Source organism: Lampetra fluviatilis, chromosome 2, assembly GCF_964198595.1.
Source record: "Lampetra fluviatilis chromosome 2, kcLamFluv1.1, whole genome shotgun sequence".
NCBI lineage: Eukaryota > Metazoa > Chordata > Hyperoartia > Petromyzontiformes > Petromyzontidae > Lampetra > Lampetra fluviatilis.
In genome coordinates, this window is record NC_136276.1 from 29,972,843 (window position 1) to 29,989,145 (window position 16,303).

The window sequence follows — 16,303 nt, forward strand, 5'->3', positions numbered from 1 at the left end:
GGTGCGGAGAAAGAACCTAAATAAAAGACAAACAGAGACCAGCAGTGCCTGACGAAGTATTTTATTACACAATCAACGATATAACACTTCCAGCACAACATAATATACATATCAACACAATCCGTTATGCAATTTGTACTTACATACTTTGTTTTTATTTAGTCACTTGCTTAGCTTTCCTATACTTTGCAATCCTATCGATGTTTGTCTTGTTGTTGTTGTAACTTTCTGACCCACCCCGACTGGACATCTGTGAAAATGAGCTTCATAGCTCATCGAATTCTCACAGTCTCGATAAAGATTCTGATTACTGCCCACTTATAACTCGATACACCACAAGATTGTACATCATCATCCTGGTCAATCCCCTGCTGGATGAATGCCTTCCTAAGCCCTTGCCATTGCTCACGATTCCGCGATGTAGTAACCCAGGTAGCAGCTGCATCACGACTTGAAACAAATAGGTGACGTTTCAGGCAATGGCCCTTCATAACACATTGATGGCAATGCTAGTGAGGATAATGTTGGTGACAATGATACCGTTATATCAGTGATGGTGAATATCAGAATATATATATTCATACTGGAGGAATCCGATGAGCTATAGAGCTCTATACACGCTTTTATTTAACTCACTCAGTCTGTTGTCGTATCCTCAAAAAATCTTGTAACTCAATTTTAACCCACTTCCCAATGTGCTATCGACTGTAAACTTGGTATACTTACGTCATTTTGATGACAATACTATATTATATCATAAAAATAAAATCAAAAACATATATTTTAAAACATTCTTTTACACGCTTTTGATAAACTCACTGTTGTATCCTCAACTGTGTCTGTTGTTGTATCTTCATATCTTGTAACTCAATTTTAACCCACTTACCAATGTGGTATCAACTGCAAACTTGGTATACGTATATCATACTGGTGACAATACTATATTCTGTCATTAAAAAATATATATTTTTAAACAATATTTTTATATGTTATATGTTTCGGCTTGGGTCTAATTGTCCACGCTCAACTGACATTGCTGTTGTAGTGCCATAAGAGGGGAGGGGCTGCTGGGGGCTCTGGGATCCTAGGCAGATAAGCCTTGGCGCCAGGCGCTAGGATCCCAGGCACCCCAGCCAGTTAAGCCCCTTGGCGCCACCAACGGGGGGGCTGTGTGTGCTCTGTGTGATATCTGGGGGCGCACACAACCCAAACCCTCGTTGGGGACGAGGCATAAAAAGGCAGCTCCCTGGCCGATTGGGGCCAGTTGTAGCTCAAGACCCAAGACCAGCCAGAGTAGGAGCCTGGACCCCCTCGTCCCGCTTGTCCTTGTAAGGGCGGGACGCTGTGAGGGCCAGTGGTGGGACTCTGGGACTCCCGGCACTACGTCCTTGTAAGGGCGAGTTCCGAGGAAGCCAGAGTCCAGACAAGCACCTTGGCTGGGTCGGGTCAGATTAGCCTCCCCTAGGGTAATTGTAGCCGGAGGACCCCAGAGAGTAGCCAGAGTAGTGTATCTAGGCTGTGTACCTAGGCTGTGTACCTAGGCTGTAACAGAGTATCAGGACTGTTGGAGTGTTGTATTGTAATAAAGAAGTTACCTATACAAGTGTCTCCGGAACCCATTACACTGTAAATCACGACGGCACCTTACGTTATGGCAAGCTTCAGGGCCACTTCCTGGAGTCGTGGAGTTCTGCCATTACTCGTACGGTACATTTCATTAAAGCGTGTTTAAAAAAAAAGTATTTTAAAATATTACTTATTTCACACATGTCCAGTAAAAGGAATATGCGATGATCATGTTGGCTGTTAAGACAACGTCTGCTGTGGTGACTGTGGTGTCAGTGACGATGGTGGTCACAATGTCAGTGAAGATTATCATCGGTACTGAATTCTTCACCTTAAGTCACGACAGCTTCACTCGCAAATCCACGTCAATAGGAGCAATAACCCAAACTTTAAAACGTGCACAGCTACTGAAAAGCACCTGCACGTGGACGAATCAAACGTTCACGAAAGAAAAGACGATTACGAACCCACTGGTGCGGCATTTATTTGACCCGTTGCACAAATACGGCTACGCTTTTAACAATTTGCATAGCAAAACTTTTAAACCCCAGGGCTGTTCGGAACAAAGCATCTGGTGTTCTCCCATTTGGCCGCGACAAATGCCATGAAGCTGAACCCTAAAACAAACACACACACAGAGACCACACGCGCAAACAAATGTCTGCTGCACAGAGAGTGGTGGGTGCGGGGGGTGCCCACAGATAGACGGGCGGTCGTAAATGCCCTCTCACCGGTTTATTCCAGAAGATTCTATTCACCATTCACCCGACGAGATGCTTTGGAATTGATTCTTGACGAAAACGGAGCGGACGCTAAGCCACGATGGGGGGTGGAATGGAAATGCCAACATTTTTTGGTTCAGATAATTTTTTTTGGGAAAAAATATTTTTTTGGAAAAATGTAATTTTAAAATTACTCTTTTATTTAACAGTCGACCTAGGGGAGGCCCTGGACGAGTTCAGATAATCGTCACTGGTGTTGGCCGTGAGCTAACCGCTACACTACCGCACTATCTCACACGTACAAATACATTCACGCAAATTCATATTCGCATTAATTAAAAGACAAACCCATTAAATATTGATTTAAAGCTTTCGTGACTGCAGGAATTCGCACTCTTGGGTGTTTCGGTCAACCTAGACGATTGCTTGTGTTGCGATTGAAACGTGATCGATTATTCTTTATTTACGTGACTTGACCGAAAGACCCAAGAGTTTGACAAACCCATTAATCACGTAAATATACAACTGAGCTCATCCACAGGCCATAGCGATGACGTCTCTGCGCCCATGTTGCATCAGGGTAACTTTCCTGGCAGCCGATTGGCTGGCATAGCGGGAGTGGTGGCCTCATCCTGAACTGGCTGCAATTAACCTGCGGGGTTTTCACGACAGAGAAGAACACTTTTGGCTCTTACGAATATTGCTGCCCAATTGAAATGTTCCGCAGTTTTTATGTGCGAATTGTCCCTGGTCAAGGGCTCTGTATTGGATCAGATGAGGGTTCTGTATTGGGTGAGACAAGGACTCTGTATCACACGAGAAAAGGCCTCTGCATTGGATGAGACAAGTGACGTGAAATTAGGGTTCTGTATCAGACGACGGTTCTTCATCACGCGCAATGAGGGTTCTGTACTGTAATCTTTGGTTCTTTCGGTAAAGTCACGTAGATGAAAAAAGAATAAAATAACAATAAATAAAAGTAAATTAAACCTACGTGACTTTACCGAAAGAATCAAAGAGTATGGATCCTTGCAGTCACGAAAACTTCAAATCTAGAAAGGTTCTGTACTGGTTGAAAAACCGGTTCTTTATCGGACAGTTTTCTATAGTCGGTTGCCTTGGATGACAAATCCATCACCGCAAACGTCACTTTCAACCGCGCAATAAGTCCAAGCTTATCCTGGTAGGAACCTCCTGGTTACACCAGCCCACAGGGGATTATTGTGTCCGTCGTGCAGGGAGTGGCTGGGTGGGGAGGGGCTGGGTGGGGCGGGGCTGGGTGGGGAGGGTGGGGCTGGGTGGGGGGTGGGAGGAGTGGGGCTGGGTGGGGAGGGGCTGGTCACCCCGTGGTGCCCTTATAAAACTGAACGTTTAACCTACTCACGCCGGCTTGTGCCCGCCCTCACAGTCCGGCATATTTGCGGAATACACCACGCCGCCGTTGACCCTGGCCATTGACCGAGCAACCCAACGTTCCTACCAGCTCCCTCCGCAGGAATGTTTTTTTTTTTGTTAAATGGTCAACTTCAACCAAAAATCTTCATTGCAACCTCATGCCATCCACCCTGTAACCTCCATCTGTGCACCCTGCCCCCAACCTTTACCCGGTTGCCTCTTGTAAAACCTTGAACGTCCATGGCGCAGTCTGTTGTCATGTGGCCATGACCCTTTCCAAGGTCACCCAGCCCACGTGGCAGCTGAAGTGGAGATTAGATAGGAAAAATAACCAAAAAATATCTGGGAAACTGAAGTGGCTTAGCTTTAAAATAAAAACTAAACATATAAAAGCTGAAGGAATTGTTACTCTGGAATTTGGTTCTGTACAGTAATTTATGTGTAGTTTTTAGTTCAGTCGCATAATTTGTCACTGATTGGATGTAATGTCAAGTGTAGGTTACTTTAACCTAAAACTCATTCTATGCATCTTTAGTGGTGGGGCACACCCATAATCCAGCACTGTGGAGGTAAGAGTTTGTAGATCGTACAATTATTGTTACTCATTTCCCATGGGTACCATGCCTTGCCAGGAGGTGGTATATAGTGTTGCTCCCTCGCACACGTCAGCTTTCTCTGGTTGGCTCCATTTTCTTCCCACATGCATTCTGCACTCATTAATTGGCTCAAAACATCTTAAAATATAGAGGATTGCAGAGCTTGGGCAATTGTTGAAAGCGCCGGCTCACCACCTGGTTGCTGTCTTCCAGCTTGTTTGTTACATAGCGATTGTGAGATGCAATGTGCATGGGTGACAATGCTATTTCTAAACTAGATATAACCGTAAATCTTTATATAAGTTATAAAATACGTGTACACTTGAATTTATGAATATTTTATTCTTTTCGAGAGTAGGATATGTTGTTTGCAGGATGCATATACTGCAATTAATTCATCCACCCTTTGTATTTTTTTTTCCAAACAACGTTTAATCGAATAAACAACACTTTACTTTCCATGCCAAAGACGTATTTAACACAAGGCACGAAATCAGATAATGTTGCAATTCTATCTGGGTTGCAGCACCCATATTTACGTCGCTGACCTTCACAGAATTCAATTAAAGCAGTCAGTAAGATTTATGATAATGACAGACTAATGAAAGGATAGATGAATACATACACATGTGGGCAGATACATGAAAATGGAGATAAGATAAACAGGTGGATGGACAAACGGCAGGCCGACAGATAGTTGGACAAACAGGTGGAGAGACAGCCATGCAGGACAGAAACGGACATGTAGTCAGATGGGCAGAAATATAGACGGAGATAAACAGACGAACCAAGAGAGAGATGCACTGACAGATGTACTGACAGATTAACAGGTGGGAGAATGGACAAGAGTTTAACCAAACAGGTTAACAATCAAAGATGGACGAACAGTTTCAAGCGACTGAAACAGCCTTCATCGTCTAATTTGAGAGATGTCGGAGATACAAACTGCAACTTCACAGGAGAGGGAGAAGGAGCAGCAGGGCAGGGTTAAGAGACCGGGCAAGGAGGGTAGTGTCGACCGCTGTTCAGAAGCGCGGGCGGTAACGAAAGCAAATTTCATGCGTTGGGTGCATGACGCCAAATGCGAATCGCGACGCGTTGATGTCTGGCACTTTAGTGGCGGGGTCGCAGAACTCGATGTCGTAGTGGATCAGCATCAGCACAATGAACCTGAGCAGAGCCACGCACACACGCATGCACGCACATTGACACATGCACACTAATGCAGGCACATTGATGTACACACATTGACACACGCACGCACATTGACGCATGCGCACAAACACGACGACCCCCCCACTTAAAGTTAGAGATTGTAGGGGTAACAAAAATTTACAGGTAGGAACAACAGTTCCACATTGTCCACCAGGGATTATTTGTCTGTCGTGCATAGCCCCTCCCAAACATGTACGCTCCCGGATTGGTTGAAGTGCGTCACGTGACCGCGAGCTTTCTGTCGTGCACGAATGCGCTGTCCAACCAAGTTCCTACCTGCCCACTCCGAAGGAACGTGTTTGGCCCAGACTGCAGCCCCTCAAGACCCTGCGTTAATCCAGCCCTCATCACAAAAGGGGAACTCACTGTTTGATCTCGTTGGTGGCGAAGAATCGACCGGGACAGATGGACACACCGGCACCCCAGGGCATTGTGGGGTACCGGAGCTTGCGCCCAGACTTTAAGAAGTCCGTCTTCTTGGAGCCGTCCACGTTCAGGAAGCGATCGAACTTAAACTCCTGTCATTGGCGGAATGAGACAATGCGTCACAGATGAGCAGGTGAGCTGCAAGGCAGCTGCCATGGGGTCCTCACCCCTTTCAGGCTGAGTGGAAATAGAGGATGGCCTAATCAGGTGCTCAAGACGTTCATGATCCTACTTGGAATGGTTTAGTAAATAAATGTTTCAGTGTTTTTGCGTGGGAGGAGTCTTAAGAAAACCCATGAAGATGAGTTTTATACCACATTTAACAAATTCACGATTGAGATAGATCAGCAACTGACTTTTCTACGATGAAATCGCAATGAATGTACCCATCAAATCTAACAAGCTAAGCAGGATTGAGCCTTTTAGTACTGATATGTCTAGTTGTATTTTAAGGGCTCTGATGTTGTTGGCTTTTGGCCACAAGGTAGCCATGAGATTGCAATACAGAATTGGATTCTTAAACAAATCTGTGTAGGATTTTTAGCGTTAACTCCCCCACATGCATGGTGGGTTTTCTCTAAGTATTCTGGTTTACTCCAGGTGTGCTGGTTTCCTCTCACATGCCAAACACTCTTTAACATACTGGACAAGACGCAGCATGACGACTATATTGTTACGATGATTACTCACTGCACTGCTACCAAATTGGCCATCTTGATCATTCCGTCTTAACAAGTGTTTTTCTTCGTGTGGGAAGAAACCGGAGCACCTGCCCTGGCCTCTACGACAGACACGCACGGACAGCAGCCTCCCCCACCTCGGGATCCACGTGGATCTCGGGGTCCATGTGGGGGCTCAGGTGAGGGAACATGGCGACGCGATCGCCGGCGCGGAGCTTGGGGCCTGGTCTGCTGGCGCCCGACACCTTTAGCGTCATGTCCTGCTGGACAGCACGCACGAGGATGGGAGCCGAGCGTAGGCGCAGCATCTCCTCAATGGCGCTGTCTGCATGGGGGCGAGGGGCAGTGGGGAGATAATTAATTGGTTGGTACAATGTGCAATTAACCTATTCGATTCCCACTCGCGGCCGACTTCGGTCACAAATATCTGAACCGATTCTGGGCCTTCCTAAGATCGATCTGATGCAGTGTGTAAGCAACAGCATTGTAGAAACAAAGGTGGCCGGGCATGGTGATGGCCACCCCTCACAATTAAGCAGGTGGGTGGGTGGATGAGGGAGCAAGTGAGAGGGGGAGAATGCAAGCGGGGTGAGAGAGTGAGTGGTGAGGTGTGTAAGGCAGTGATAGGGTGAGGGAGCGAGTGGGCAAGTGAGTGAACTGGTAAGTGAGTGGGTAATTAGGTGAGGAAACGAGTAAGCGATTGAGCGAGTGAGTTGGTGAGTGGTTGAGTGAGTAAGTGAATAAGCGAGCGGGGTGGGTAAGAGAGTGGGCAGGTGGGTAAGTTTTTGAGTGGGTGGGTGAGTAGGTGAGTGGACACACCCAGCACAGGCGTGTTGACGAGCGCGTCGCGCGTCAGCGAGATCACTCGCGTCTCCGCGCCGTCGCTCTGCCCCGTCGCCTCCAGCAGCTGTTGCACCTCGGCGCGCACGGCCGCCATGGCGTCCGCGTGCCTCATCAGATACGCCAGCATCCAGAACGACGCGGGGCCCGTGTTACCCTGGTCACGTGGGGGACATTCAAGCCTGTAATCGAGCACTTAGGAGGCGAGGTTGGAAGATCACAGAATTTCAACAAAATCCATCTGTGCCTGTGCGTATTGAGGGCGCCATCTCCTGGCTTGCCTTACTACATTCTTGTAGTCAAGTATAAAAAAAATGTTGCTATCATATTTAACAAAAGCGGCAATTAAATAATAGGCATCACACCATTCCTCTTATACACTGGGTGAGAGGTCGCGCAGAATGCATTTGCGTTTGTGTAATTCGGCGTTCGCCGGAGCACCGATCTAAAGGCTCCATCAGTCCGGCGGTCATCAAACACGTGATTGTTGAAACAAGAGCGTAATACGTATCATCACCCCATGCAGAGTCTTCAAGATTGGAGTGGTAAGTACGGTATGGTAAATACAGTAACTTTTTACAGGATATTTATTTTTGTCCATTTGTATGTTTCTTTATGCCAAATTCATACCGTAAACACATTTAAAACACAAAAACACATTACACAACACCCAAAAACATTGTGATACAAGGATGTGATAAAAATGCCATTTTAAATAATAATGTGATTATTATCCGGTGTTTATTTAAATCCGGTGAATCCTTCCCCCCCCCGCCCAAAGCCGCCCGATAATCGATGATCTACCGTAGGTGTCGTTACTCATTCCGTTTCAGAGCTGATTCAGTCGTCTCACCTGCGAGGCCCAGAGCAGCATGAACAAGGTGCGATCGCGGGTCTCTTTGTCGCCCTGCAGCTCGATCAGCTTCTCGTCATGGCTCAGGAGCCAGGGGCTCAGGTGCTCACGTGCACGCAGCAGCGTGTCCCCCATGAGCTTCCAGAACCATGACTGGAGTCGCTCCACTTCATTCCTCTGGGCTGAGATGGGGGGAAAAACGGGGTGTGGGACAGAGGGAGATGGGCGTTAGAAAAAAAACATGCACCCAGTAGACAAGTCAGCATGGGTACAAGAGGGTGATTGAATAGGTAGGTGGGTGGTTCAGTGAGTCAGTGGGTAGGTGAGTGTGTAGGTGAGCAGGTGGGAGCTTGGGTAAGCGGGTGGGTAGGTAGTTGAGTAGACGAGTGGCCGAGTGAGCGTGTGAGTGAGTGGGTAGGCGAGTTGCTAAATGGGTAGGTAAGTGGGTGGGTGGGCATATAGTTACGCGAACGGCCCATGCAAGACAGATTGAAACATAACATGCATGGCAGAAAACAGACACGGGAAAAAAGAGGGTCGATTTTTTTGTTGAATTGTTGCATTCGTGACAATCCATCAAATCACTACAGGCTTATGGTACCACTCGTGCCCGTGGGTTTTCTCCGGGCACTGCAGTTATAAAAGATACTTGAGAGACGTATCATGACAGTTGTGTCATACCGGGCCAGAGCGTGGACGTGGCGAGGGCAGGGAACAGCTGATCGTACTTGCGGAACTCCTTGAACACCTCCAGGGAGTTCGTGCTCTGCTCCTGGCCATACAGAGCCAGGTAGCCGGCTCTACACGCAGCACGGACAGTCATTACTCATTGACGATGATGATGACAATGGTAATGGTGACGATGACGCCAATGATGACGTCGATGATGATGTTGAAAAACTGCAATAAAAATAATGGGCAAAATGCCAAGAGGGGGCGAGAGAGGTGAAGCGGTGATTGGCGCGGCGCACCTGAACACGATGTCGTAGCAGAAGTGAAAGAGGCCGGACTCGTGCCACTTGGCGTCCCTGTGGCCCCCGCACCCCCCACGGCCATTCCCCTCGTCAAACGAACCTGGCCCCATGAGCAGGTGCAGCTGGGACATCATTGCATCCGTCAGGTCCACTAGCCCTTTGCCCTGCAGGTGGCTGTGAGGCGACACGCACACACGAACACACGTACATGCACTCGGGAGCAAACAAAGATAAAGATCCCCCCCTGTGGCCTTTTTAAGGCCGTCACGTGCACGACGGGGTTTTCGTGGCTGGCACCACGCCTGGCTGTCTTTGTCTCCCCTGTGCCGATGTTTACACACCGCACCAGGTACTTATTTATGGCTCAGTCGACCAAGGGGAGGACCAAAAACGGTTCAGATATTCGTCACGGATGTTGGCCGTGAATGGCAACTGCATGAACACACAAGAGCACAACAACAACCGCCAATCACCACTAAGTAGTGGTGACAGCACCACGGCGCTTGAGCTAGACTAGGTGCACCTTGAGGCCACGGTGAAGTGTTGAAGGCTAGCTGGAAGGTCAGGGGACACACCCAGGTGCCATGAGTTGACTGCCTCAGATGACTGGCAGATGCACCACCTGTGCTCCCAACTGTCAACTTGTGATGTTTTCGCCACCCACACACACAATAGTCCATACAAGCATGCATATACATATTTAGAAATGGGCGTTAGATTCAGTGAATTCAGTCTTCTTCACCGACGAATGTGCCATCCAAGCAACATCCTGGCGGTGTCGGTGTGATCCGTACAGCATCTATTGCCTTCTTGGATTGGTTGAAAAAAAATTAGGATTCAACTACGTTTCAAAACTGTTGCTTTTCCATCCTGCCATATGAAAAAAGTACTGTAAACTCTTGATTATCTGGGGTAATGGGGGGGGGGGGAGAGGTGGCCTGGATAAAACAACACAAGTGATGCAAAACATATGTACAGGGTGTTTTAAAAAGATGGACCCGATTTGAAATCGCTATAGCTCTGCAACCACGAACCGCCCATGAATGAAACTCTTACCAAATGAGCTTCAAATGATTACCGCTATATGCCTCTCCCAGCGCACAAACAGCCCCTAGCCTCAGTCATTCGCAAGACACACTGCCTCAACGTTGGATAGATCACACGGGACCCCAAGACTTGGCGCTACACTCTTGGCCCCCAAGATCCCCAGACATCACACCCTACGACTTTTTCCTGTGGGGATACGTCAAAAGACCGTGTTTTTGTGCCACAATTAGCGACTGATCTGGATGACCTCAAAAACAGAATCACGGCAGCGGTGACGTCAGTGGAAGAAGACACTTTGAGAGGCGTTTGGGACGAATTCAACTCTCGTCTCGATGTTGTCCGTACAGCAGGTGGAGGGCACATAGAGCATTTTTAAAATGGTTAGTAAAACCTGATAACTCATTAAACCGTTTGTAACTTTTTGTGTAATTTTAACATGTTTCCATCGTGAAATACACTGCTTTGAAATTGAGTCCATCTCTTTTAAACACCCTGTATATTAGGTTATACAAATACCTTTGTACAATGGGGGTGAATGCGTATTTATTGTTTCTTCGACAAATTTGACTAGGAAGTGGCCGGGTGACTCAGGGGCCAGAGTGGCGAGCTGGCACTGCTAAGTAATTGGATTTGAATAATCTGAATCTAGTCACTAATGAGTCTCAATCATTTTTTTCAAGAGGGTCCTGGCCTATAGCAGTTATAGTATTTTTAATTATAGTTTTTACTATGGTCGGGAACTGAAGAACCCAGAGGTAACCCATGCAGGGCAAGTAAAGAGCATACAAACTCTACACAGAAACTCACATACTCACACTCTTCAGAACAGGGAGACGACAGAAAGACACCCGTGTCGAGAATCAAACCCAGGCCCTTCTCACTATCTTAAACTATCTTACCACTGCACCCACATATACAAGACCGTGAGTGTGTTGTAGTGTGAGCTGTTGTTTGAGGCGCCGCACCTGACATTGAGGGCTTCTGTCGCCTTGGAGAATTCGACCTTGAAGTTAACGCTGAAGACGCTGAGAACGAGCTTGCGCGCAAACTCGGTGAAGTCGAGCATGGAGCGTGCCTCGCGTGCCACGGCCATCATATCGTGTGGGTCCAGTATGAACGTCATGTACTGTCCGCCCAAGCACACCTGCGGTGGCGCAGGGGGCGGATATGCAAAGACAACGAAAGATCTGGCGTATGGCCTCCGCAGGATGCTGAAGCAAGTTGCTGCTAGTGAGCAAACGTGAAGGCCAGCTAGAAGTGCAAGCGGCTGGCAACTGTCCAATTTTTTTTACAAGAATCACGATGCGCAGTGGGAGGAGATGCGGCACCAGCAACAAAGATAGCGTCGATCTCGATCGGCCCAACCACCCACGTGGTTCTGTATTCAATGTAACAAGCGCTATGTCTCCCATATTCATCTGTGCAGCCACATGAATACTCAGCAGAACTGCTGAAAATTGTCGATGTCATCCTTGAAACCAGGAGACAGGAGGAAGATCAAGGTGGTCACGGCACATGAAAGAGTGCTTCGGCCAGAAGCATTCCGTGCTGCCTTTTTGTCGCACCAATGCCTTATGTTTACACACCACATCAGTGTGGCACATTAGGAATGGATCACTCTTTTTATTATGTCCTTGTGCAGCAAGGGAGTAAAGTGTGGTTCTGTGAAGGTCCTGATGTGCTGTGCAGTGCATCAATGCATGTGTGTACAGCAGCATGTGATGACTGAGTCGGGCCTGTAGATGGCTGGCAGGGTTAATAAATAACCGCACGTGTAAACCAGCCACATGGTTAATGGCGTCTCGGAATAATTGCTGCGTGTAACACGCGCTGTTGCATTTTTCAGGTAAAGGACCCAAAGGTTGTTTTTGATCGTTATATAAATGTTCTAGACTTGTTCTAGACTTTAAGCTTGGCTTTGAATTGTTCGTTTGTGATATATGCAATTAGAGGCGTTTTAGCACTGTGCATTGTAAAGGGATGACGCACTGTAATTAGTTACTGTCATTGTAATTCTCTAACTCTAATACTGTTTAGTCTATAACCATGCCCATGTACCCAGAGTATGACTACTTGCAATGCTATTGAGAATAGAACACATGTAAAGTAGTAAGCTGTCCAATGGTGAGATACAGTACGTATACTGTACACATACAGTACATATAATGGGTGTAATATACCGATATAAGTGGATGGTATAGATAGACATACAGCTTAAGATTAAAGTAATAGTCGAATAGTGATGTGCAAATGTGATTGTCAAAGACAAGGATGGTTTATAAGTAGTAGAATTGGGTTTAAGATAAAGGGTTAATGAATAACTGCACGTGTAAACCAGCCACATGGTTAATGGCGTCTCGGAAGGATTTCTGCGTGTAACACGCGCTGTTGCATTTTACAGAGTGACGGTGCGGTTCTTCACAAGATTAATATTAACCACAATAAATAAATGTGCTTGCCCTCGATTTGGAGCACCTGCCCACGTCCTTCATTTCGAGTGTGCCACATCAGCTATGAAATTATGGCTGCGTTGACCTCGAGGAGGCCCAAGATTGGTTCAAATATTTGCCACTGATGTTGGTCATGAGTAAAAATCTAACTATATTCACCGGGTGTGTAGTGAAATGCGCTATATACTTCACTACGACAACAACAACAGCCGCCATTCACCAATAAGTGGCAGCGATTTCACCATGGTGTTTTACCAGGCACACACTAGACTGGCAGACATGATTTTTAAGTGCACACGCGTACAGTGTTAATTTAGTAAGCATGTTATGTTTGAATCTTGATTTGAAGCTTTCGTGACTGCAGGAATCCATACTCTTTGGTTCGTTCGGTGAAGTCACGGAGGTATAAAATAAAATAAATCACGACATTTCGGGCGCAACACAAGCGTCCATCATCAGGTGGGAAAGCGATGGTCTGCTGCCTCACCAGCAGACCATCGCTTTGCCTCAGCAGCAGACCATGCTTTCCCACCTGATGACGGACGTTTGTGTTGCGCCCGAAACGTCGTGATTTATTTTATTTTATACCTACGTGACTTTACCGAAAGAACCAAAGAGTATGTTATATTTTAGCCATAGTTTTAGTCTAGTTGAATGATATTTAGCTAGGCTTTAGTCTCTGGATTTAATTTAGTCATTCGCAATCAGAAATTTAGTCCACACTTAGCCGTGAAATATTAATGTGAGCGGCGCACAATTCCACATCCCCATAATATCAGTTTAGTCAATCAGGAAACTATAGAATAACTTAACAAAGAAGGATGTAACGTGGAGCTCAAGATAAATATAGGAGAAAACGTTATAATTATACAAACCTGAAAAGCAAAATGTATAAATTTGGTGTCTCCAAAATGTTCAAAGAAAAAGTTTATACTTTTAGTTTTCGTAACCTAGGCCTCAGAAAATGTCTATATGGAGATGAAGGTTGCCCCCAGTATGGTTACCACCTGTTCTGGTTTTCCCAGGACGTCCTCTTCATGTAGATGCCATACTCGGAAATCTGCAAGTCTTCTAAACTTCTTGTGTTGTGTAAATTTCACAATAACAATATACAACTCACGACGATGCACTTGCATGTTGATCTGCCCTATTTTGGAATTATGAGACATTCTGCTTCCCACGATATGTCCTGGGTTTTTTTTTGTACCTGCGGCAACCCAAATCCCAACTGTTATTCCCTGCTGCTGTCCCCATTGTTCCCACTCCATCTACCGTTACCATTATTCCCACTGCTGCTGTTCCCATTGTTCCCACTTCCATTGTTGCTGCTCCCGTTGTTCCCACTGCTGTTGTCATTCCCATTGTCTCCACTGCCACTGCTGACCGTGAAGGTGTCTCCGTGCTTGCGCTGCATGCGCCGCAGGAAGGCGTACATGTCCTTCCGGCACTCGATGGCGTGGCCCAGCCATGGGATGAGGCCTTTATCAAGGGGAGGCTCTCCTGGGCGTCTGGGGGAGCACGGAGGGCATCGATGAGTGGGGAACGGGGGGGGGGGGGGCGGCATTGAGGTGGGGGGAACGGAGCAAGGCCAGGGAATGAGGGGAGGGGGCAAGAGGAAGACGAATGGCATTATAGCCCAGAGGGCAGTGCACCAGGGCTATGGTCCTGTGGGCCATGATACCCAATGGTGTGGTGAGGTGTGAAGTGGTGAGTTGTGTCATGGTGAGATATGGTTTGGTTTGTTGAGGTGCAGCGAGGTGTGTAGTCGTGTGGTGAGGTATGGTGGACTATGTAGCTGTGTGGTTTGGTGAGGAGTATTAAGTGTGTAATGGTGAGCAGTGGTGAGTGTAATGGCAAGGTATAGTGAGTAATTCATGGTGCAGAGTGGTAAGTTTGTAGAGGTGAGCAGTGAGGTGTGGCGAGGAGCGATGAAACGTCGTGGGTTTTTTTGCTTTTATAATTTCCAATTTATTATTTATATTTGTTATTATTAAAATCACTATTTTGTAATTTTTATTTCATTATTTTTATTTTAAGTTTTCTACCTACGTGACATTACCGAAATAATCAATAATATAGTGTGATGAGTGTTGCAGTGATAAATGTTGAGGTGTTGTAGTAAGCAGTTGTGAGGAATGGCGAGGCTCGCTCACCGGCTTCTGCGTATGATGAACAGGACGAGAACGATGAAGGCGATGACGAGGAACCCCACGACCCACGAGGACGTGAACAGGACTGAGCCAGCCATGTTGTATCACCTCTACACAACAACACAAAACAACACAATACAACACGGGATGGTGGCATAGCCCAGCAGCAGCGATTTTTCTTGTTGTAGAGATTTGTCATGCCGCCGCCACGAAGCCGTTCAGCAGGCGCCCCATCTAAGACCTCGCCACCACCAAGCGACGGAGCCGACCCCGCGTCCCCCTCACCTCACCTCACACGAACACACCCGCACGCATTCCCCCCCCCCCCCATAGAGCTCCGTGGGGAGGTCACCTGGCCGACCGGTTTTTATCCGAGAAGCCCTTATCGGGATTAAACTTTCACGGTTTCCGGCGACCAGGGAATTGGACGACCTCCCCCGACGCTACTTTGCACCGCGGCGCTGCGACCGGCCTTAAGGTTGCAAGGTCGCAGCGAGGGGCCACTCGGCCACCGCGGGGGAAACGCATCTCACACACCCCACACACGCAAGTATCGACGGGGCAGGCAGAGGGAATAAGCATTGTGATGGAGGAGCATCATTAGAAAACACGCAGGCACCATTGTTAGGGGAGTTAAAGGATAAGGCTGTTAGTATGAGTAATCGGGAGAGCGGGGTCAGGCGGGGAGCCGTGCACAAATTCCCACGGCGCACCTTTGTGACGGACGCCGCCGCATAAACTGCGATAATGGGGGGGGGGGGGGCCTGCGTGAGAAAGGGATTGATTGGAATTTGCGCCGCGCAGGTTGAGCATTAATTAGCATATCAAAAGCGCCCGGAACGGCGGTGCGCATGCGAGAGGGTCGCGAGCCTATTGTCCAGAGTCGCATTCCCTTTGAGGTAGGGAGGGTAAATGGGGAGCGCAAAGGGGAAATCGCTCTCTTGCTCCGAGAAGCCAACGTCCAGGACTGCCCCAGCTCTGCCCTCCGGACGTCCGTGCGACGTGTCGAGGCAAGCAGCGAGGAAAACCCACGGAACGTCGAGTGCCTCAAACCGTGAGTAAGGAGGTAAAAGTGTTTCGTGAACGATAAATAGGGAATAGGTTCCGGGTTAGTAGAGTAGGCAGCCTCGTCGATTCATACTGACTCAACAACCAGTCCCACGTAGCAGACAATAAATCATTAATAGCTGATCGTGGCCTCGTGTGATCTCGTGTTATAAGTGTGAACGCGTGTGGTACTGTGTATGCGTAAGCTCGCGGCGTGCGTAATCAGCGTACCCCAGGTGCGCGATCATAACGTGAGCGGCGAGCGCGGCGCAGAGCGGCGCAAGAGTGGGTATCGCGTGTGGAGCTGTATGCGTGTGTGCGCGCACGTTCACGACGTGTATA

General features: G+C 47.6%; 1 protein-coding gene across 1 annotated transcript; it reads right to left on the reverse strand.

Moving 5' to 3' along the window:
• Positions 1-5,304: 5,304 nt before the first annotated feature.
• Positions 5,305-15,012, reverse strand: LOC144937488 (7-alpha-hydroxycholest-4-en-3-one 12-alpha-hydroxylase-like). Its single transcript, XM_078864737.1, has 11 exons — positions 14,918-15,012; positions 14,149-14,272; positions 11,285-11,458; positions 9,678-9,699; positions 9,265-9,577; positions 8,975-9,093; positions 8,294-8,475; positions 7,420-7,597; positions 6,738-6,925; positions 5,861-6,012; positions 5,305-5,449 (listed from the first exon to the last, which is right to left on the reverse strand). Exons 1-11 carry the CDS (start codon positions 15,010-15,012, stop codon positions 5,305-5,307), a joined length of 1,692 nt encoding a protein of 563 aa, XP_078720863.1.
• Between the last annotated feature and the right edge of the window lie 1,291 nt (positions 15,013-16,303).